Genomic DNA, 23,602 nt, shown 5'->3' with positions numbered 1-23,602 from the left:
TCTCTGAATCACATCCCCAGCGTGTTGCTATTCTTCCTGGTACCCAGGTTCGGCTGGCTTACTGCTCTGCCTGGACACATGGCAGATAGGGCTGGCATCCTTTGGAGAAGGTCAGGAGAAAAAGAGACTCCAGAGGCAGTCAGGATACCCCACTTGTCATCAGGAGGCACACTGGAGCCTCGGGGACCTGTGCCCAGGACCCACCTGGAGGTCCCAGGTGACCCTAGCCCTTCACCTCCAAACCCACACTCCACAACATCCAGCAAAGCAAACCACAAACTTGAAAAGCAGTCTTTATTGATCTGGAGGGACAGTTTCTTATAATAGTAAAAATGCTGAAGTTGAATGTTGTAAAAAACGACATGGTGCAGCAATGCCAGTGTCTGGCCAGGAGGGGACAGGTCAGGGCGACAGCTGGAGAAGTAAAGCGTCTAAAAGGACAAGTGCTAAGAGCAGAGCTCGTGAGGCAGACACTCTCAGGCAACCCAAGAGCCGCCACACGGGGGGAGGCGCAGCTCTGTCACCGAGATTAAAGTCCGCCTTTGAACGGCATGGGACACAGCAACACACTGAATCGTTGTTCCTCTGTCAACCTAGGTGAGCCCGGCCTCCCACCCCAGAGGGAGAGCCAGCTAGCATACAACAGTGAGGTGGTTCTGGTGCTCTCCGGTTGGACGTTGGCCCTGGACCCCAGAGACGGGTGGCAGCCAGGGTAGCCAGGTCGATGGGAACAGTGACAGGACCCACCCTGACCCATGAGCCCACATTGCACGTGGTCACAGAAGTCCTGAATATTTTCCTACACGAATCTAATTGTTCTGGGCACTGAGGCCACATGCGGCCTCAAACTGGATGAAATAAATTAAGAAAAACCCAGGGATAATTTTCCTCCTGACCTGGCTGGGAGGTAGGCTGCTGCCCACAGTAGAAACACTCTCCCCTGGTCCTGGAGGCTGGCAAGGTCCCTCCCAGCGCTTCCGAGAAACAAAACCATCAGATACAGATGATCCACGCGGGGCTTCTGGACTCGCATTGCAAAGGAGGATGGCCGCCAGCCACTGCCCCAGGCCTCAGGCTGTCCCACTGGCTGAGTAGGAGAACTGAGGGAAGTGTGGCCTCCTCTCGCTGTCTACACACTCCATGCTGTCATCTGTGGGGACGAGAGACGGTTCAGACTCCAGAAACAGCCCGCCCACCTGCCACAAAACGGAGGACACAGCAACCCTGGCCCTCAGAGTGCCTCCTCCCAGCCCCGTTGCTACCGCCCTTCAAAAGAGGCTCTCAAAGTGTGGGCTTGGGGCTGGAAGAAGTCTTAGTGCTTAAGAGCACTGACTGCTCTGACAGAACCCAAGTTCAATTCCTGCACCCACGTGGCATCCCCCAACAACCTGTAACTCCGCCCCACCCCGCCTCCACACTTGACACAGGCGCCTCAGAGCAGGGTGGCCCTCACCTTGATCAGGCGGTGTGATAGTGATCATCTGGGCCGTGAACTCCTCATCGAAATACCTGGTATCCGTCTCAGAGGTGACCTGGGGCTTGAAAGGTGGGCTCAGCTGTGGAGGAGCAGCAGAGGACGGGTTACAACGCCCGCCAAAGCCCAGTTTACAGCAAAGCCCAGTTCACAGCGCTCCAGCCCCTCCCTCTCCAGCAATGCTAACTTCCTGAGGGGCAAGCCACTAGCCCAAGGGTTCAGCTCTAGATGGGAGTGGGCGGGCACTGCAGCACCCAGGGCAGCCCCGAGGGGCAGAGGTAGCGAGTGTGCCCATCTCCGGGGAGCGGGAACTTTCTTTGTGAGTTTCCTTATCAATGGGGAAGGAGACAAAGGAGAGCAGACTGTGGGTGAGCTCACCTGCCTCACTGACAGGCCAGGGAGAAGAGGCAGCTGGAAAGTGACGCCAGGTCCTCAAATACCACCCCCCCCCCAAATCTGGTGAGGACAGTGCTACGTGTCAACTCAAGGGAGCTCTTGAGGTATGGAAGGAGGTGTGCCGCCCGCACCCCACATATGATCAGAGGGCAGCCCCCATAGGGGCAGGCTTGGTGCCCGGGCACCCAACAATGCTGAGCCCACTGGCCGTGCCTCATCAGCCTGGCCCCAGACTGCTCAGGAACGGAAGAGCACGCCTACAGATTGAGCACAAGGGGCTCTGCTCCTTGCCAGCGGCCTCCGCTAAGCCAGGAAGACGGGTACCGTCCAAGAGAACGGGAGGGGCTCTCTGTGCTGGAGCTACCTAAACATTCCTCCACTGTCAGCTAGCTTTCAACATGGGGCACATGAGGAGACCTCCAGGGAGGAGGCCCGCGTGAGGCACAGGTGTAGTCACCACAGGGCCAGTGACTGGGTGAGGCGTACGGGGCAGCGCGACACCCCACGCTGTGAGTAAGGAGGGTGTGTGTGCAAGCCTGTGGCTGTGTCTGCACCAGCAACAACTGAAGAGTGTGTGTGTGCACGGGTGTGAGCAGGGACAACTGAAGAGTGAGTGTGCACGGGTGTGAGCAGGGACAACTGAAGAGTGTGAGTGTGCACGGGTGTGAGCAGGGACAACTGAAGAGTGTGAGTGTGCACGGGTGTGAGCAGGGCCGGCCAGATGCACACCTTCTTCTCGTACACGTCCTGCCACACGATGCTGGCGAAGAAGCGGTGCTGCATGATCTCCTTGGCGTCCTCGGAGCCCCCGCCAAGCCTGTGGGCAGGAGACAGGTCCAGAGCTCAGACGCCGCACAAGGCGTCAGGCTCACGGGATGCTCGCAGGGCGGGGCTTCCTGAGCAGCGTGGGGATCCCCTTGCTGCCCGACCGCTACCTCTGCCCTGGCTGCATGCGGCTGTGCCTATGTGGGGCAGCATGGTGGGCACGCAGGGAGGCGGCACTGCCGGAGGCGGAGCTGGGAGCCCGGCGGCCCTTACCTCTGTGTGGGGTCCTTCTTGAGAAGCCCAGAGAGCAGGGACTTGGCCTCAGGGCCAAGCGTGCGTGGGAAGCGGATCTCCTCCATGAGGATGAGCTCGAACAGCTTCTCGTGGTCCTGGTTGTAGAAGGGCAGGCGGCCACACATCATCTCATACATGACCACGCCCAGCCCCCACCAATCCACGGCACGGCCATAGTCGTTGTCCTCCAGCACCTGGATGGGGGACTCTGTCACCACGTGTCCGGGGCATGGGGGGTGGGGGAGCACATAAGAAGTGGCGGAGCACCTCAGGGGCCAGGTACTCGGGGGTCCCGCAGAAGGTCTTCATGGTGGCGCCGTCCTTGATGCCCTCCTTGCACAGCCCGAAGTCTGTTATCTTGATGTGGCCGTCCTTGTCCAGCATGAGGTTCTCCAGCTTCAGGTCCCGGTAAACCACGTTCTTCTCAGAGTGCAGATAGTCCAGGGCCGACACGATCTCCGCACCATAGAAGCGGGCCCGGTCCTCAGAAAACACGCGCTCACGAGACAGGTGAAAGAAGAGCTGTGGAGACAGGGTGCTGAGGAGGACAGCTTGGGGAGGACAGTGCTGGGGAGGACAGCTCGGGGAGGACAGTGTGCTGAGGAGGACAGTGCTGAGGAGGACAGCTCGGGGAGGACAGTGCTGAGGAGGACAGCTCGGGGAGGACAGTGCTGAGGAGGACAGCTCGGGGAGGACAGCTCGGGAAGCGCAGGGTGCTGAGGAGGAACAGCTCGGGGAGGACAGTGCTGAGGAGGACAGCTCAGGGAGGACAGCTCGGGAAGCGCAGGGTGCTGAGGAGGAACAGCTCGGGGAGGACAGTGCTGAGGAGGGACAGCTCGGGGAGCGCAGGGTGCTGAGGAGGACAGCTCGGGGAGCACAGTGCTGAGGAGGGACAGCTCGGGGAGCGCAGGGTGCTGAGGAGGGACAGCTCGGGGAGGACAGGGTGCTGACACGGGACTGCTCAGGGGACCCCACCCCTGACGCCCCTGAGGCTGAGGGAAGGCCAGGGACAACCCCCAAAGAGAACTAGGGGCCTGGAGCCTGGAACTCAGCAGAGACAGGACACACGAAAGCAAGTGACTGTGGGCTGGCCCACATGGCCAGGGATGGCAGCACCATGTGCTCACAGAGGGACAAGTGCACCCACGAAGCCCAGCTCTGAAGCTGCCTCTCGCCCTACCTCGCCCCCATTGGCGTACTCCATGACAAAGCAGAGGCGGTCATGGGTCTGGAACGAGTACTTGAGGGCCTGAAATGGAAGCATAGCAAGCCTTAGACTGACGAAACATTAGCATCCTGGCATCACCTGCCACCAAGGCCTCCCCAAGATGTACCAGGGCACATTTTACTGTCTCAGCCTCCCAAGTGCAAGTACAGATGCAAGCCACCGTGCCTCATGGCGTATTTTAAGATGAGAAGCGTGGAGTCTGGGTTCAAGTGCAGGGCAAGATGGCTTAGAAGTTGACCGTACCAAGTTCTGGGGTTACCAGAAGCCTCCAGGTGGGGAGTTTTGGCACAACAGCTTAGCATTTCTAGAACTGGTGTGCTGAGCCACCCCAGCAGCTGCCCGTCTTGGACTACAGGTAGCTCTACTGAAAGACGAGCCCAAAATGCTGACCCTGGAGCAGGCCAAGCTGCTGTCACTGCTGACCCTGGAGCAGGCCAAGCTGCTGTCACGAGCTTCACTCCAAACCACGCAGAAGCCTGGCCTCCAGGAGTCAGCCTTAGGATGCCTGAGAGGACTGGGGGGAGGGGGAGTTTGGACAACCCAAGGTCTCAGCGGAGTGAGGAGAGCAAACCCTCCCTGCACACCACAGTTGTGAGTGTGCTTCCCAGCCCCACATCAGCACCCCACCCCTCCACGGTCCACCTAAAGCCCCGAAGTCTGTGTGTGCACAGGGGCGGCACCATGTGACTGACCCCCCCCCATCCTTCCTCAGAGGGCCGAGGACGGATGCGGTCACTACTCACGGTGAGGAAGGGGTGCCTGGAGTTCTGCAGGACACGGTTCTCGGTAAGTGTATGGGCCACCTCATCCTGGAAGGCAGAGCCAAGTGAGCACCACCTCGCCCGCACGCCTCACCCTCCCGCCAACCCTGCCCTCCTCGCACCTTGGCAACGATGACCTCCTTCTTGAGGATCTTCATGGCATAGTAGCGGCCCGTGGCCTTCTCCTTCACCAGGATCACCTTCCCGAAGGTGCCCTTGCCCAGGAGCTTCAGGTACTCAAACTCGTTCATGGTCTGTGGATAGCACAGAGCCCAGTCAGGGAGGGCCCGTGCTCACCACAACGAGCCTATGGGGATAAACATCTATGCTACCGCCTTCAGCCTGATAGCGTCCAAAGTGAACAAGGCTCCAAGTTACCCCACAGCAGACTCCAGAGAGCTGGAGACAAGTCAGATCCATTCTCCTGTCTGCTGGCCTGTGGGGTCAGTGAAGGGTCCTGGACAGTTTAGCTCAGAGCACTGGGACTTGGGAGATGGTGGGCATCTTCATTTTACTTGCTTTCTTTTTTTTATTTTTTTTTTATTTTTAGCACTGTGGCCTCTTGCACACCAGCAAGCATCCTGCCAACTGAGGTTTATCCCCAGCCCATGTCAAGGGGAGCCAGGGGCACCCAGACCAAACAGGGAGCCAGGCAGGATGCCAGGACCTGCCAGGTCCCTCGTACAAACAGAGCCCAGACTCCCCAGACTCACCACACGATGCTTGGGCTTGGCCAGGGATACCTCCATCTCCTCAGCCCCAGAGTTGTCGCTGGGAGAACCGGATCGGAAGTCCATCGTCTCTTCTTCCTGCCTCTTGAGCCCGTCAGCCACAGTCTGGATGGCAGTGGTCCACTCTTCCCTGCGGGGTCAAGTGAGGCCTCAGGCACAGTGGGGTTCCGCCACGGCTCTCACCACCACCGTTTGCCTGACTGCATGGTCCTGAGCTGAGCCTGGGTCTCCAGACACCCAGGGGGATGAGAAAACCTCCAGGTTCTGGGGACACTGATGCTTCTCCCAGCGTCCCCCCCCCCCAACGCCCCTCACATGGAACCAGCCTAGCTCTCCAGACTGCTCTCAGCAGAGGCCTTTGGCTCTCAAGCAAGGATGGCCTGAACAGGGGTAGAATCCACTGCTCCAGAAGCCCTCCCCACACCCTGCCCACTCACCGTTCCTCAGGCGTTTCCACATGGAAGGTGCGCTCAATGACTGTGGTCCACTGCAGGCAGCGGATGATGAAGGTGTTGGGGCGTGGCCGCTCCGTCTTCATCAGCTGGCATTCTAAGGGAGAGCTCAGGGAAGTATCTACTGGCAAGCACACTCCTTATAGTCCTGGCCACACAGACCCTATCCCCAGACCTCACCCACGCTACCCCAGGAAGGGGCATCCCATCCTCCCCTTTAAAAAATTATTTATTTGAGAGGTAGCTCATTGGTTGAGCACTGGCTGCTCTTCAGAGGACCCAAGTTCAATTCCCAGCACCCACATGGCAGCTCACAGCCATCTGTAACTCCAGCTCCAGGGACCTGACACTATCTTCAGGTCTCTACAAGCACCAGGCACACACACACATAAAAGTACAACAAACACCTTACACATAAGTAATAATAAAAACATTAAGTCTTAAAAATCGTTTGTTCTTGATGTGGGGTCTTTGTTATATAGCCCTGGAACACTCCATGTACACCAGAAGTCTCTACTGTGGCAGTCCTCCTGCCTCTGCCTCCTAATTGCTAAATTCACAGGTTTTAGCTACCACCCCTGGCTTTTTGTTTTCTGAGGCAGGGTCAGGTAATTTGACTGACCGGGAACTCACTGTGTAATCTAAGCTGATCTTGAGCTTGAGGCAATCATGCCTAGCAACATCCCCTCTCCTAACCCTAATTCCCCTCAAAGAACAGCATGCCAGCTGGGACGCCCTGCCCTGAAGGTGAGAACTATTAGCAGGGCGTTGGTGTCGCACGCCTTCAATCCCAGCACTCGGGAGGCAGAGGCAGGAGGATCTCTGTGAGTTAGAAGCCAGCCTGACCTACAGAGTGAGTTCCAGGACAGCTAGGGTTGTTACACGGAGAAACCCTGACTGGAAAAACAAAAACATGAAAACAACAACGAAAAGGCGGCGTCAGGCTTGATCAGTTAGCCCTGGACGACAGCCACGCCTGAACTTCCCCTTTCCTCAGCTGCTGACCCTACCTCTTGCAGGGCCTTGGCGATTAAGAAACACTGGTACCCGTGGGAGGGGCAGGAGGACACAGCCCACCCACTCTGTCTGGTCCCCAGTCACATACAGAGTCCTTGGAAAATGACACACATACGCAGCACCCACACCCAGAGCACGCACACCAGGGGCACCCACCGACACCCAGAGCACGCACACCAGGGGCACCCACCGACACCCAGAGCACGCACACCAGGGGCACCCACCGACACCCAGAGCACGCACACCAGGGGCACCCACCGACACCCAGAGCACGCACACCGGGGCATCCACCGACACCCAGAGCACGCACACCAGGGGCACCCACCGACACCCAGAGCACGCACACCAGGGGCACCCACCGACACCCAGAGCACGCACACCAGGGGCATTCACCGACACCCAGAGCACGCACACCTGGTGCACACACCTCCAGTGTGCACACCTATGAGGGTGGATCACCAGGACAGCCCAGGCCCTGAGGGTGTGTGTGCAGCAAGAGGGCTTCCTGGCAAGACTCTGTAAGGCAGGAGGGGCTGAGGGGCCTCCCACATTCCATCGTCTGGGTCCTGGCAATGTGAGGGGCCTCCAGGCTCCAATGAGTGAGCAGGGGGCAGTCTGCCAAGCCAGGGGCCAAGAGGGGCTTGAGGCCCAGCCTTGGGGAAGGCCTGTGTCAACATGGGGTGGGGGCGGGGCATGGAAAATCACCCTGAGCCTTGTCCTCAGCACATCTGGGATAGCTTGCCAGGCAGGCAGATGACACTAGCACCAAGTCGGGGTCTTAGTCCTGCCACCAGAACCTACCTCCAAGGAAAAGCCCTAAGACTGGCTTGAACACAGCCCCACAGCTCTGAGCCCTCCTGGGTGCATACTGCCCAAACTCCTAAGGTTCAGTCCTGCTCACTGCTCAGTGGCTTCCCCGGCTGGTGCCCACGCCTGTGTGTCTGCTCCAGAGCGGCCCCTCCCCACCCGCTGCAACAAGAAAGCTGGGATCCTCCTTCATCCTGCTGTAGAGACAGCGGATCTGGGGACTGGCCAAGTCAAGGAAGGTGGACAGCCCTAGGATCCGTGGCAGGTCAGTTACCTGCAGGATGGGAGCGATCAAGAAGGTGCTCTGGGTAGAAAGCAGACCAAACTATGGTGGGCACACTCTCCGCACTCCAGACCGCAGCCCGAGGACAACCCCAGAGCCTGCCATTAGTAACCCCCGTGGCTAGGCGTGCTGCTACTTATCACTATCAAACTCAACCACACCCACAAAACTAGCTGAGCCTTTGGCCAGTCCCGGCAGAACTGGGCTGTCACGATGTGGCACCGGGAACAAGGACATAGCTCCTCAAGCCCTAAGCTCTCAGGGTTTCAAAATGTCCCCAACTTCATCAGCCTCACCAATCCTGGAGCAGGGCCGACTCGCACTGGCACTCCAGCTAAGGGGACCACAAGACCCAAGGGCAAAGGACTTCCAATGGTCTTCCCAGGGAAAAGTACAGAAGCGGTTCCCAGGATGTCATAGGCTCCTAGAGCTGGGAACCCCTCTTCTCAGCCCACTCAAGAGTCCCCAGTGAATGCCCTTGAGTAAAAGGACCCTGGTCAATCCACCCTCTAAATCAGGCCCAGTCACCACATGCTGGAACCTTCAGCCTTCCTAGCAAGAGTTCCCTGGCCCAGGCAGAGCGGGCCACTGGTCAGTCCTAGAAGAGCACTGCCCAGCACCCTAGAACAAACCCTGCTGGCCTGCCCAGCACCCCAGAACAAACCCTGCCTAGCCACCTCACTCAACCCAGGCGGCCGAGACACTTACGTGCCACTGAGAAGTTGTTGAGGGGGGACTCGCGCTGCTCCACATCCTGAGGCCGTTCCTTGTAGCCAATGAAGGTGCCGTCATTCTTGAGGAGGAAGTAGCGTGGCCGCCATGTTTTAATGTATTCCCCTGCAGGGGTTGGGGTCATAAGACGCTGCTTGTGAACAACACTGCAGTGGCCCAGCACCCCAGAGGACCCGGCACACAGAGGTGGGGAAGGGATCTGGGCCACGCCAGCCTTCCCAGAAGGCACTGGGACTAGGCAGAAATGCCAGTGCCTGTTGCTGGGAGAATCTTCTAGGGCTGCCTGTGCTGCAGAGCCAGGAGGTGCCATGGCTGGAACTGTGTGTGTGTGTGTGTCTGTTGTCTGTGTGTGTCTGTGTATGTGTCTGTGTGTTTATGTTGTCTGTGTGTCTGTGTATCTGTGTGTGTCTGTTGTCTGTGTCTGTGTCTGTGTCTGTGTGTGTGTTGTCTGTGTGTGTCTGTGTCTGTGTGTCTGTGTGTGTATGTTGTCTGTGTGTGTCTGTGTGTGTATGTTGTCTGTGTGTGTTGTCTGTGTCTGTCTGTGTCTGTGTGTCTGTATGTGTGTTGTGTGTTGTCTGTGTGTATGTGTCTGTGTGTGTCCTAGCTGAGCCCTGCCCTGGTCACCCAGGTACACAGGAACATTGTCCCCTTCTCCCGTTTTGCAGCATCAGCCAGAAGCAGGCACCACACTCAGGCATCAGAGCAGATGTCCTCTGTGATCTCCCAGCGACTGTCATTTTTCATACTGACACCCGGAAAAAATGTTTCATTTACATTTTGCCGAGCAAGGAGTCTGAACAACAGGGAGCTAACTAATTAGGCAGCTTCTTCATCTGAGGGGACACTCGGCTGAGGACAGGAGGGGCAGCCACAGGGCTGGGATCCCTGAGCGCTATCTGAGATGAAGTCGGCTTGCCCCACTGAGCCCTGAACAAGAGCACCTGGAGGGGTGTGCAGTGAGCAACTGTTTGGACCAGGCCACCTGCCACCAGGTACTCCAGGGCGCAGACCAAGTCACAAGGACAAACACCCTGGTCTCAGGCACCACAGTGCACCTAATCCCCTTTCCACAGCTAGCTCTCCTTCTCCACCCTCAAGGCATGCACTAAATCTAGGTGTCCTCTGAGAACACCTCCAGGCTCTCAGGACCTGCCAGGGTGCACGTAGCAGGGGCTCTGGGCAGCATATTGCAGGGTTCCTCACATGACCCGCCTTCCCCAGCTCCACTAAACCCCTTCCAATGGACACCCCGGAGGCATTTTGAACACCAGCGTTGCTCTGCATGACGCTACTCAGCTCTGCACGAATCGGGATGAGAGAAAGCCTAAGTGGTGGAGGAAGGCTCCTGGTAAGGTAAGAAGTGGTACAGACACTACCGGGCCATCCCCACACTCCAGGCCACCCCCACACCCCAGGCCATCCCCACACCCCAGGCCATCCCCACACCCCAGGCCATCCCCACACCCCAGGCCATCCCCACACTCCAGGCCATCCCCACACCCCAGGCCATCCCCACACTCCAGGCCATCCCCACACCCCAGGCCATCCCCACACTCCAGGCCATCCCCACACCCCAGGGCTGGTGGCCACTGGAGCTAGGGACCCTGTCTCCTCGTCACTGCAGATCCCCTAAGCCCACCATCAGCACTGACGAAGGCCCCAGCATCACAATGGAGAGGGCAACAAAGAGAAAGCCTGAGCTCCTCCCGACTCTGTGGCACATGCCCAAAGGTGGCTGGTGGTCCTCCAGGGCATACGCAAGATTATTCTGCTTCTCTTCAAAGGCCTCCAGTCCACATGTAACCACGAGGACACCTGTAAACCCATTCCTGCCTCCCATCCTTAGCTCCCAGAAACCCATTTCCCAAGCCCAGTCACTGGGGGCCTAACAACAATGGCCAAAGCCACCCTCCCCCACTCAGGAGGAGGGCCTAAGGCCTCAGCAACCTGCCTGTATAATAGGAACACAGAACAGGGTTCCCACCCAGCTCTGCGAGGTCCCCTGGACCCACGCCGGCTCCTGACCAGGTGGCCCACACCTGCAAGTATTCCCATGGCCAGTAGCCCCACAACAGCCCCTCCCCTGGCACAGGGCCTAGAAGGTGCAGCGGGCAGGCAGGGGCTCTGGGTAATACAGCAGAGCCAATGGGGGGTGAGCAGCCCACCCCCATCCCGTTCCCTCCGAGGCCACCCGCTGTGCGTGCCCACCCGCCAGCACCAGTCTGGAGCTGTCGGCCCCTGATGGAGTGCTTCCCATCTCACCAGCTGCTGCTCCCCAGGACACTAACTGAGTACGGAGGCTGATGAGCAACGCACCGCACCCCAGAAATCCATCTTGATTTGCCAACTGCTGCCCACCCCACTATGCCCAGTGCAGGCCCCCACACGAAGACCGCCACCCTGGCACTGAATGGACAACTGACTCTTAGCCCACGTGACCAGCCCCTGGGCCAGGCAGACTCCAGAGTGCGGATGGGGAGGTTCGGGCAGAGAAGGCCAAGTATCCAGAAGGGGCCTGGTGCCCTTCCCCTCCCCGGCCTCACAGAGGCCTCATGGCCAAGGAGAAATGTAAAGTGAAGTGACCTCATCAGGTCTTTCCCTGGGGCAGCCTCTTCCAGAGGAAAGGGAGCCACAGTTCTGACACACACAAATCTCTTTTCTTCATCTCCGGCCTCAAGGTCTAGCCAAGTGGTCACTGGGGGTACCGGCTAAGCCAGCTGCAGCCTAGGCTGTGGCCTGCATGTTAATGAGTTCAGCCCAGACAGACCCCAAGCCCCAGCCCTGGGAAAGAACTGTGCCAACACACGCCAGGCAAATACAAGAGGTAGCTACACTGGCCCTTCATGGCTACGTGGTATCTAATGCCCTGACCCCTCCTGGGACGCTTTGGGGGACAGGAACTCTGGCACGCCTCCCGCCAGCTCTCACACACCAACAAGGAGGGACCGACACTGAGCCTGCTGAAGAGCTGCTACGCCCAGCCAGGCTCTTCTCGACCCCCTGGCCCCGTCAGGATGCTTGGCACCCTGAACCCAGGCAAGGCGGAGGCCAGCTGGGGATGCAGAGCAGCAGCTGGAGCCCGCCACCTGTCTACACAGCCTCTGGGAGCACAGGTTCACACGGCTCACTAGAGGTGCTGCGCTCCACCTGGGGTTTCTTTACCAGACCTGTGTTCACACAGACACAAACGCATGATAACCAGGTGCCACCTCCACGATGGGGTCCCCATGGTTCTTGAGGCCAGATGCCTGACAACAGCTTCTCAATGAGCAACAAAACCAGCCAAGAGCAGACACCCAGGGCTAAGCCCTGCATCACAATAGACCCAGTTTGTTTCCCGCTAAGCACGTGTGCAAATCCGCCCCGGGAGCCTCACACCTGCCATGTAGAGATGGCAGCCAATACCCACCCCACCCAGGGGCCTATCCCACCTTCTTGCAACAAGGCCAGCACCTGGGAAGAGGTAAGGGCTCCCTCAGGTACCCAGAGACGCCACTCATTGATGTCCTCATGGCCTAGACCCTCGAGCATCCAGGTGGATTATCCTACAAGTCCCTCATCAGGGCCTCCTGGACTAAATCATCACAGAAGGAAAGTGGAAGCCGGGCATGGTAGTGCATACCTTCAATCCCAGCGCTCAGGAGGCTGGATTTCTCACAGTTAAAGGCCAGCCTGGTCTACACAGTGAGTACCAAGCCAGCCAAGACTACATACAGAGATCCTGTCTTAAAAAGAAAAACGAAAAGAGCTGGGTGGTGGTGGCTCACACCTTTGATCCCAGCACTGGGGAGGCAGAGGCAGGCGGATCTCTGAGTTCGAGGTCAGCCTGGTCTGCATAGAGAGACCGTGTCTCAAAAAAAACCAACCAAATAAATAAACAAGAAGGAGGAAGAGGGAAGCGGAGGCTGGGTACTAAACCGGAATCTCCATAAGAGGCTTCCCCTGCTAGGCCCCCGACAGCAGAGCACTGACAGCAACAAGATAGCCAAGGCCCGTCCTAGGGGACACCCACGTCCTAGGCACAACTAGAGTCTTCTCACACCGGCCTGGCCCCTGTGTCCTCATCACTGTGAGCATCTTCTCCAAGCGCCTGGTTCTTGGGCAAACTGCTGGATAAACACTTTGCTGCAGTGGCAGTGGCAGGGGCAGGCGGCAGCTGGCAAGGCGCCAGGCAGCACCGAGCTGTTTCTCCACAGCAAAGTGAGCCCCAGCAGGCCTGGGGAGCAGGCGCCAGCTGACAGCAGCGACCGAACGTCCCCCACCGCCAACACATCCATCGCACCGACAGCTGCCGGGTGCCCATTTACCTTCTCCAGCACATTGAGCAAGCGGCCTGCTGAGAGCAGCCCATGGGGCCGCGAGCCCAGCTCTTGCTGCCCTCTGGGCAGTGGGTGGCCAGCAGCTGCCAAGGTCATCACCAAGGCCCAGCCTCCCGGGGCCCCCGCAGGGCCCGGGTCCCCTGACCCCCAACAAACTCAAGGACCAAGAGCTGGGCAAAGGTGGGGTACAAGGGTGCCCACAAGCAGGAGAAACTCCAGGTCTGGTGTCACCAGGGTTATCCCAGGCCCCGCCTTTCTGAGAGGAGCGCTCGTGCGGGTCTCACAGGGTGGGGCACCAGTGGCCAGTCTGGACCTGAAGAAGACTGGGACTCCACTGAGCCGGGGTGAGCTTTTGCCACAACCCATGACTCTAAAATGTCACCAAGCAGGAGACAGGGCTCACTGTGCCCACCAGCTGTCTGGAGAAACTGAGGCTTAGAGAAACAGACTCTAGAGGTCACAGAGAGGCCGAAGATAGCCAGAGCTGAGCGACTTCCAGGACACAAACTGTCATAGGCAGACACAGGCCCTCAGCGGAGCAGGCCAAGATACGGCAACTGCCCAACCACAATGCCTCCTGAATGAAGTGATGGACGCCACGCACCTGCCTGCCGCTCCAGGATATGCTTCCCACGGCGGTGATGAGGCCTCCAGCCTCCTAGAACCCAAGGGGGTATCAAACCTCCCCACAACTGCCACCTCCAACCCACCTCCCTGAGCCACAGGGAGCAATGGTCCAGACTCTGGTCCACCTACCTCCTCCACACAACTGCCCCACCCACCATCCCTGGACCAGAAAAGAAGGGCAGTCCAGAGCCCCACCCTGCCATGCATCCAACATATCCCCAAGCCTCCTGTACCACTCAGACCACCCCATTCAGTCCCACAATTGTTGTGGAAGCCACGTAGCCCGCCCCACCCGTCCTACGCCTTGCTTTTAGTCTACACTAGTCCAACATCCCTCAGCCATCCTGCTTCCCCGGACACCAGACACAGCGCAGACCCCACTCCGTTCCGGTGCTGGCCCCTCCTGTTACCACCACCTCCTCTCTACCTCGCCCGTGGCACCGTCCAAGGGGCCCAGATAGTCCTGTAAGATGCCCGGCGGGTAAAGGCGCTTGCCCTCAAGCCTGATGACCCAAGTTTGATCCCTGGGATCCACACGGTAGAAGAGTGAACCAACTCACAAGGCACCCTCAGAACATACGTATGTTGTGGTACATGTGAGCACCCCCTCCCATGCATGCGTGCATGCATGCATGCACACGTGTGCACACACGCGCACACACACACACACAATTAAAAACAAGCAAACAAACAAAACAAGAGGCCCAGACAGAGCAGAAAGGATATGCTGGGAAGCAGAGCCAGTCCCAGCCCTGCCTTCCCCCTACAGAAAACAGAGCCTGCGTGGGCCGGCCAGATGCTGGCCGTGGGCAGGGACGCCTTCTCTGGAACAGTGTCTCGGGGCCCACTACTTCCTACGTCCTATGCCAAGAGCCCATCAGGGTGAGGCAGGGAGCTCACGTGAGTTGTGAATTCAGGCCAATCTGGGCTACAGAGAAAGACCCTATCTCAGAAAACAACTATTGAGTGAATGAAGAGAGGGGAGGGGTGCGGAGGGAGAAGCCAGACATCCAGAGGCAAAGGATCAGCCCCGAGCATCAGGAGTGAGGTGTGCGGCCCCCTGCAGACAGGCCATTGGCTCTGAGGGGCTCCTGGGTGTTCCTCTACCCACCCGCCTGGGCTGGGGCCTACATCTTGGCTGGAGAGGCTCTTCTGGGAAGTTCTGGGTGTGGGTGGGGCACCAGCCATAGTAGGTGGCTAGGACAGCCACCACTACCGTTACAGGGAGGGCCTGGGTTGGTGTTGGCTCCGGGCCTGGCCTGGGTGTGACTGGGCAGAGAGGACTGCCAGGCAAGGGCAGGACGGCTGTCCCCACTACCCCACGGCACTTCTAGGAACCAGCCTGATGCAACCCCCAAGTTTCTCCTAGCAGCGGCAGGTGGCGGCTCTGGTCCTCCTCGTAGCATCCTCCTAGGTCTCAGTGTCCCTCCGACCCGTGCACCCTGCCACCCAGCAGAACAGGCCGGGCCCCACGGTTGTCCCCGGCCCAGCGGCTCAGTGCAGGGCCATGTCCACACACACTTTTCCCTCACCAACCTTGTGACCTCCATGGGCTCAGCCCCACGGGGACAATCCCATCTGGAGGACAGTGGTCAGGAAGCAGAGGAGTGCTGCCCACTCTGGAGTCACCAGGCTGGGCCAGCAGTGATCCCTCACACCCCAGTGGAAGGCTGCCCAGCTTCCTCTTTTGTTGTTTGTTTTTTAAGGGAGAACTCAACACGCTCACAAAACAGGAAACTCAGCCCCAGCCCCAGCCAAGACTCAGCCACAGTCACACACTACGGCGTCCTGTCGCCTCCATGGGAGGGCCCAGGGCACTCAGCTGCCACCCTCTGCCCCGTTTTCTAGTGGGTGTCACATGCTCACCTCCCTCTCAGGCTCAGCCCCCACGCAGCAGCACCCCTGTCCCTAAATGCTGACCTGCCCACTGGGCTCAGCACTCCCTGATCAAGACCCAAAGCCAGAGAGCCCCAAACCATATGCCAGCTTCCCCCCCCCAATCCAAACCTCCTCTACCTGACAGGTACTGGCCCAGTGAGAACAGCCAGGTGGCTCCTGCCCTGCCAGGCCCCTCAACTGACAGTTTTCTGAGTGAGTGAGCCTTCAAGTTGGCCCTACAGAAGCGCATGCTACCTACTCCAGACACACACAGCCCCTTCCTCCCCTGTGACAGCACCGTCTGCCTCTCCTGGCCACCTGCTCTGGCCACCTGCTGTGGGCTGGGGACACACACACAATGGCTGACTTGGCCGAGTAGATGGCCACAGGGTGGGCCCTGTGCACACAGCCCAGCAGGGGATTAGGGGAAACCCAAAATGGCAACCCGGACAAGCCTGTGGCCTCGGCACAGAGCTCATTTGCAATCTGAGGACTGAAATCAGAGGTCACAGACAAGTTCAGCCACACCTGCAGCTTAACCCTAGGTTGGCTATCAAAACACAGTCAGAGTTCATTGACCCCAAACTTCTGCATCTGGGGATCTAGAAGCAGCGCTGGGCCCTGACATCATGCCCACTCTCCTGAGTGACGCTGCTGCCCTTAACGTCCACCCATCTGTCCGTCAGACCAGCCACCTTGCTTCTAGCTCACCCCTAGCGCAAGCCCACTGCCTTCCAGAGGTCTTTGGACCCTTAGTGGATGCCCAGAGGCTTTCAGGGCCAACCGCTGACCAATGCACAGCTACAGTGTCTGCTCTGGTACTGGGCACTTGGCTGGGCACCCTCTGGCCCAGGGCACAAATAGTCAGAGCTACCAAGAAGTGGTTTGGAAACTCTTCCTGAGGGGTGAGCTCCCAAGGGGTAGGAAAAGCCTGGACTGGGGTCTCTGTAGATATGGAATAAGGGGGGAGGACCATCCTCTCTGTATGCCCAAATAGCCCTGAAGGCGTGGCCAGCCCATGGGGAACGTGGGGGTTCAGCCAAGAACCAATGTATGTGCTCCAAGATGGACACGGGCGACCTAGCAGAAGGGTTCGATTCCCAGTTAGTTGTACTCCAACCTTCAGAGCCAACAAAGTGGGGAACATGGGAAGTACCCAGGTGTCCAAGGGGCCATGGGACACTGAGGGACAATTGCAGTAGCCTTCCTTCCCTGCCTACACCAGCCAGGTCAGCGTGGCCTCGGGTGGGAGAAAGCTAGGACCCTAAACGAATAATGCAGGCATGAGCTGCAGTCCATAACGTACGCGGCTGGGGTACTCAGAAGGGAGAGATGGGGTCACCAAGACAGGCTTTTCTCAGCAAGCAGCAGCTGGCCAAGCAGGGGACACGGCTGGGACAGAGCAGGACACAGCAGAGGTCGCCGAACAAAAATGACATATGGATGCCATCATCCCCATCAGGACCCTTGCCACCTGGGCTGGAGCTGGAGGAGGGCAAGGAATGGCAAGAATGACCTGCCTCTTCTGGCCTGAGGCTGGGAGGCCCTTGCCGCAGACAGGTGCTCCCTGTCCACCCCACAGGGCAGGCGCCGTGTCTAGTTAGGCCACCCCACAGACAATACTCTCCCCTCCACACCCTCACCCACTACCATGTCCGTGCCTGAAAAGTGGAAATCGAGGTCTAAAGAACTCAATGACCTTCTCCCCTGGAGAGGGACAATTACAGAACTGCCAAACCAGGCTCAAACACAGCGTCTGCATGCCCAGAGGGCCCGATGTCCTGTTCCACCTGGCCCCTTCAGAAGGCTTAGCCATAGGAACAATGTGAGACCCCCTAAGCCTCAGAAGGGCTGTTGCCTGCGGAATGTCCCGGTAACTTGAGGCCCAGCAATCTCTTGATCGGCCCTAACCCTGACAGCCACACGCTACACGCCTGTCCATGAAATAGGCTGTGTACAGCCAGGGTAGGGGAGAAACGGGAGCCAAGAGGGATGAGTCCCACTTCCAAAGAGGGCTGACAGATGAGGCAGAAACTAGAGCATGACCCAGGCAGGGACCCGAGCTCAGGAGGCAGAACTCCAGGGGCCGGGGAGGGGGGGCACTGGGGAGATGGGAAGGCGGGTGGCGCAGGAAGGACTGGAGGGGTACAGGTCACAGGCCTTGCAGAGCCCAGCACATGACCAACCCTGCAGCTGTCACACCGAGACCTCACCACAGCTGACCACATCTTCCATCCCTGCTGAGCCCTCCGGGTCCCCTCGAGTCTGCATCCCAGACATCGTCCCCCACTTCCCTTCGCTCCTGAGGCTCTCTCAGGCCGGCTCTGCTGGAGCTCTCTCTATACAGCCCACACACCTCATGTCCTAACACCAACTTCTGCCCCCATGTCCCGTCTTCTGAGTCCTCTCCCGCTACCGAGATCACAACGCCCTCCGCTAGCGAGCCAGGAGGAGGGGCGGGAGGGGGGGCTAGCATTGGCAAGGATTGCTAGAACTTCCGGTGGGAGCAGGTCTGCAGGAAGAGGAAGTCAGGAGGGGCTGAGATGCCTGACCTGGGGCAAACACAAGTGACTGTCCTGGAGAGGTGGCTTTGAAACTTACTCCTGGCAGGCAGCAGGCAGGCAGCTGGCGAGTGAGCCTCAGGAGAGCCGGTCAGCTCCTGGGTTCTAATGCCATGACCCTGCCGGGGCCCTGCTGGTGAGGAGCCCCCTGACTTTAGGAACCCAGGACTGAGGTGGGCACAGGGCCGAGCGGAGCAGCCCTGCCCTGCCTGCCCTCAGGAGCCCTTGGGCAGTGCCCAGGCTCCCAGCCTGCCAGCCCAGGAACAGCAGTCATGTCCTTGCTGCCTTCCAGGAAAGCCAGGAATGAGGCTGCAGCAGCAGCAGGCCCCACCCCCAAGCCGGCAAAGCAGGCCCTGTACAGGGCCTCAGCCTCTGGCCAAGAGGCCCCAGGAGGAGGCCATGACCTCCATACTATGGGAAAAGCTGGGCCCGCACACCCCTCCTGTAGCAGGCCCAGAGCCCCACAGTGGAGAGGTGCCGCTCCCGTCCAGCAGGCCTGGACGTAAGCAAAGCAGCCTGCTGGGGCAGTACAGCCCCCCACCACCACACACCCAACTCCACACCCAGGGGCTGGGCGGGGCTGGCAGACCCAGGCCCGCTGGACTCCTCCGCAGAGCAGGGACTGACCTCGTTTATGCAGCCAGCCCTCCTTCACAATGGCTACGTCGCTCATGGTATCCGTGGTCCCCACAGACCGGGGTAGCCCAGGGATGATCAGCGTCTCCTCTCAGCAGGCTGAGCCCAGCCGGCCTGGCCGTGGCGTCTAGGGAAAGTCAAGAAAGTATGTGAGGAAAGGGTCCTGCGTGGGGTCAGCTTCAGTGAGCCCCGAAGACCCACAGTTACCCATGTCCCCTTATACGATCTACCCCTTTCTGGTTCCCAGGGTCCCTCCTCACCCTTACTCCACCAGCCTGCCTGATTTCCCTCGAAACACGGCAAGATGAGATCCACCTCAGGGAGACGCTGTGCCCAGATCCAGGCCTGGTAGTCTAGGATGAACGAACCTCCCTGGCCTCTGTGCTGGGACCACTCATCCCCAGAAGACCTTTCCTGACCGGCAGCTGCTGGGTTCACTACCCCAGCAAACAGTCCACCTCCTCCAGGCAGCCCTGGGGGCTTCTGCTCCACCCCACAGTAGTGAGGGGCGCTCGTTCAGTGTTCCGGTATTCTTACCCACCCCCTACCGTCTAGGACGGCTAAGGCAAGAGGCAGGGCTCCCGCCTGCTCGGACTAGGAATACGGGAGTGTGGCCATTGCAGAGGCACAGGTAGAGTAGGTAATGGTATAAAGCCCAGAGTCGGAAGGGGAAACCCCAGACCCTCACCCTGATCCCCTGGAGGTGCTTCATTCACCGGCTAGCATACGGTTGTGCCAAGCCTTCGCTTGACGCCAGGGACGAAGAGACTCTAGACAGCCCACAGGTACAGCATTCAGCCCACAAACGAGGCAGGCAACATACAAAAACCTAGGGTCCTGCAGTGGCCCACCAGAGAGTCCAGGTCAGAGCACACTTTGTCAGTGCGTCTTGCAAAGGGTCCGTCCCCCCCGCCACTGCTTCTCTGCTGGAGGGACTCCTAGGCATCCCTCAAGCCCCAGTTCCTAAGCCAGCCACCAAGTCTAGACACTCTGGGAAAGTGCATTTGGACACTTCTTTCCCAGCAAGCACCTGCTGTCCCTCCCCCTGGGGTTCCTGTGGACAGGCCCGGGAGAGACCCAGAAGGCTACTGTGGAACAGATCCCAACCTGGGTCTACTACAGCTGACCCAGAACCACCCCATAGGTCACCTCTCTAGTCCAGAAGGCATAAGCTAGCACCCAGAGACACTGTCACTCTGCCTTGTCTGAAGCTAAATGTGGAACAGGAGGAAGGCCCTGCTGCTGCTATGTGTCAAACGCCAAATGCCAGAGTAGGAAAGACCACACTTGGCCTAAGAAGGAAAACACCCTGCCCTCAGCAGGCAGGTGGTAATGGAAAGCCAGAAAGAAAATGATAAGCCAAGAAGGAACCCCAGATGATGGCTGTCCAAGTGGGTGTGGCCTGGAGGCAGAGGGTTAGACTGGAAGACCTCTCTCTGGATGTCCCCCACCCCCACCCAGACCCAAGGTCTGCTGGTGACAGTCAGCTGTCCAGAGCCATGTAAAAATAAATTCATATGCACGGAGTGGAGAGACACAGAGGCGTTAACCGATGTTCACATCAAGCGGCCCTGCGCATGGGACTTTCTTCCCTCCGCGACCCTGGAGGGCCTTGCCATAAGGGCATATGGTTGCTATTGTTAAGTCTTGCGAGTTCAGTCCCCGTGGGACACTGGGCCCACAGGCCCAGCTGGGGCCCCACCAAGGCGACTCGCCCTTCACATGAATGTTGGCTCTAAGCAGTCAAGGCTAGCCACCTGGGGCAAGACCAGCGAGGCCTGGGGGGGGGGGGGAAGAAGGAGTTTAGCCGCAGGGCAGCGCAAGGTTCCGCCACCACCTAACTTAGAAAACAGTCCTCTTGACAAATCCATCAGCTCGCCCAGTATCCGGGATTCCAGAGGTCGAGCCCACGCGTCCTCCAGGCCCCAGCACCTCCAGAAACCACCTAGTCCAGGAAGCCGTTTCCGAGCCCAGGAGGGCTAGCAGTCCTTTGTGGGCTAGCCTGGGCACAGTGCCACCGTGCACAACTTTCTGTCCGTGGGAAATGAGTTCTCCTTCCCAGGGCCCTCCCACCACACGCAGGCCGCGGGGCGAGCCTTTCTCCTACCCTCGCTGGCCGAGTGCCCGGACAGCCCCAGGCCCCGGGGCGCACCGGCCCCCACTGCGCACGCTAGCAGCGCCCCTCTCCCGCGGCCTGGCCCCGCGGGGCGGCCACCCAAGGTCACGCGGCGGCCGCCCGCACCCTCGCCGGCGTGGGCCTCCTGCGCGATCAGCCGGGCCCCGCGCGCTCCCCGCCCAGGCCTCCGCTCGGCCACTTCCTGCTCTGCTCGGAGGCGCGGCGCGGAGCGGCGCGGCCGGGAACAAAGCCGGGTGGCCGCGGCCCGGAACAGGGCGCGGCGCGGGCACTCACCGGGCCGCCGCGTGCGGGCGGGCGACGGGGCCTAGCCGGGCCGCGGCCTCGGGCGCCCGCCGCTCCGCATCCCGCGGGCGGGCGCTGGGCGGGGCCGGCTGGAGGCAGCGGCGGCCGGGCGCGCGCTGCTGGCCGGGTCTAGGCCGCCGCGGTGCCGGCCGCCGGGCGCTGCTCGGTCCGCTCCGCCTGTCCGGGACTCGCGTGCGCTGCCGCGCTGGGCCGGCCGCCCGCCCGCCCGCCAGCCGCCTCGGTGCTGCCGCCGCCGCCGCCGCCGGCCCGCCTTCTCCCCGCCCCGCGCCCGCGCCGCCCGCCCACATCCGCCTCCGCCGCCCCGGGCGCCCCCGGCGCGGCCCGCGGCCAGGGCGAGGCACCCCGTGAGCGCGAGCGCGGCCCCGCAGGCGCCGCCCTCGGGTGGCCCCGAGCCAGGGCCATGCGGGTAACGGAGCCCCGCCGCAGATCCAGAGCTCCAGCCCTGGCCTGCGTGTTCCCCGCTCGGGGACGACCCGGCACTGGGCGGCCCAGCTCTCCGGAGCCCGCGGAGGCCGGCGTGGGGAGTGCATCGCTCTGACCCTCCCGAGAGGCCCAACTGTCCCCGTCTTGGGAGCCGGGAGAGACCGGTGTCCTCAAGGCCACGCCACACCGAAAGGAAGGCTACTGGGGGCTCGCTCAGCCCAGCACTGTCAGCCACAGAAACTGACGTGGGCTCCGCGGGTGCCGGGGAGAAGGGGACACACCTGGACATCCAGGGGGCCAGTGTGTTGTTGGGGGCAGACCCGAGGGTAGGGCTCAGTCACCAAGACCTCGCTGTGGACTCAGATGGGCGAGGCGCAGGAGGGGGCGGCGGGAGTGGGGGGGGCGGTTCCTTATGGTTGTCCCGGAATTGAAGAGTCAAGGTGGCCTCTAACTCATCAGTGCTCTCCCCCTTCAGCCTGCCCCAGCAGTTCCTGCGCAGAGCCCCTCCCTCATCCCTGAGGCCCAAACTGATAATAACCCTTCTGCGAGTTTACCTTCACGGCTTCGGTATTTTTTCCGAGGGAGCATGTTTTGTTTTGTTTTTCGTCCAAGGGTCAGAGTTCACCCGGAGTGTAAACAGGATAGATTTAGTCCGTGCTAGCGTCCAGTACGTGGAGTCGCTGCTAAAAATCGGCGCTCCTTCTCTGCCTCGGGGGCTGACTTAGGAAGCACGCCCTTCTCGGGAAAACTGTCCTCTCAGCAGGGGACGCGCGCTCACGGGGCGGGAGCGGTGGGGGGTAGGGGGTCTGTCCTGCGCCCTTCGGGCAGCACGCCCCCACCCCACCCCAGCTCTGAGCACCTCCAGGGCGCTAAGCCCGGCAGGTCTGCGCTGCTCCAGCTGTATCCCTGACCTGAGGGTTACCCACATCCATCACTCACCCAGCAAACTTTCACCCCAAGCCCCCGGGACCTCCTCCCCTGCTTCCCCAATCCCGGTGCTACACAGGGCTGGGCAGTGGGGAATGGCCACTGCGGGCCCGCAGGGCGCCCTCTTGTGGAAGGCATAGCAATTCTAGGCTGTTCTCTAAGGGCTGGTTATCTTCTGTGTGCTCTCTCTGGAAGACACTATTGCGGCACTCCCAACTGGGATGAGCCGTTTCTAGGCAGCACCCATCCCTACCTGCCCTGTGTCTCTATCCTCCCCCGTGCCCAGGGTCTTCCTGCGCACAGAGTGCGCAAGGCCCTCTTCTGGGCCCGCATTTTAACAATACCCCTCTTGGGCCTCCTGGGCAGAGCCACAGGTGAGAAGCAAGCCTTACTGCGACTTGCCAGTGATCTGCTCCGCAGCCAGATGTCTCTGTGGTCCTGACCCTCTCCCCAGGCACAGAGGTGTTCTTCCCTGTCCCCTCCCGCAGCCGGCAGTTGGGTAGGGACTCAAGTGCCTAAGCCCTATGCTAAGAGGTCTGGGCATCGTCTGCAGGGTGGGACCCCAAAGTAGGAGAGGGTCTGCCTGGTCTGGGACTCTGTGACAGCCTCCTGTCATCTGCACGCCACAGAGTGGTGGGGACGGATCTTGGAGTGCCAGGTGGCAGGGTTCTCACACAGATGATGCAGCAGCCTGAGCAATACGGTGTGACCCCGCGGGTCTGCCAGGTCCTGCGGGCAGAAGCCACTATCTTTGTACTCAAGAAAGGAGCCAGGCTTTGGGGCACTGCTCCATGTCCACCGTCGAGGAAGAGAGGCAAGGGGGCTGGTTGGTGTCACCGTTCAACATCCAG

General features: G+C 60.0%; 1 protein-coding gene across 2 annotated transcripts; it reads right to left on the bottom strand.

Annotated features, from left to right (window-relative positions):
- Window positions 1-277: 277 nt before the first annotated feature.
- Window positions 278-22,126, bottom strand: Akt1 (AKT serine/threonine kinase 1). 2 transcript variants are annotated; one of them, XM_013112191.3, is made up of 13 exons: window positions 22,106-22,126; window positions 18,953-19,088; window positions 8,917-9,045; window positions 6,087-6,198; window positions 5,632-5,779; window positions 5,041-5,172; window positions 4,901-4,966; window positions 4,110-4,178; window positions 3,197-3,451; window positions 2,909-3,123; window positions 2,600-2,687; window positions 1,454-1,556; window positions 278-1,150 (listed from the first exon to the last, which is right to left on the bottom strand). In XM_013112191.3, the coding sequence occupies exons 2-13, from the start codon at window positions 18,996-18,998 to the stop codon at window positions 1,071-1,073; spliced, it is 1,443 nt and encodes a 480-aa protein (XP_012967645.1). In that variant the 5' UTR covers window positions 18,999-19,088; window positions 22,106-22,126; the 3' UTR covers window positions 278-1,070. The 2 variants fall into 2 exon arrangements, with proteins under 2 accessions (XP_012967645.1, XP_040598301.1); XM_040742367.1 differs by lacking the exon at window positions 22,106-22,126 and adding an exon at window positions 21,372-21,465.
- Window positions 22,127-23,602: the final 1,476 nt, after the last annotated feature.

This window comes from Mesocricetus auratus, unplaced genomic scaffold (assembly GCF_017639785.1).
Source record: "Mesocricetus auratus isolate SY011 unplaced genomic scaffold, BCM_Maur_2.0 Super-Scaffold_15014, whole genome shotgun sequence".
In the NCBI taxonomy this organism is placed as follows: domain Eukaryota; kingdom Metazoa; phylum Chordata; class Mammalia; order Rodentia; family Cricetidae; genus Mesocricetus; species Mesocricetus auratus.
This window is presented reverse-complemented; position numbering and strand designations above follow the sequence as displayed.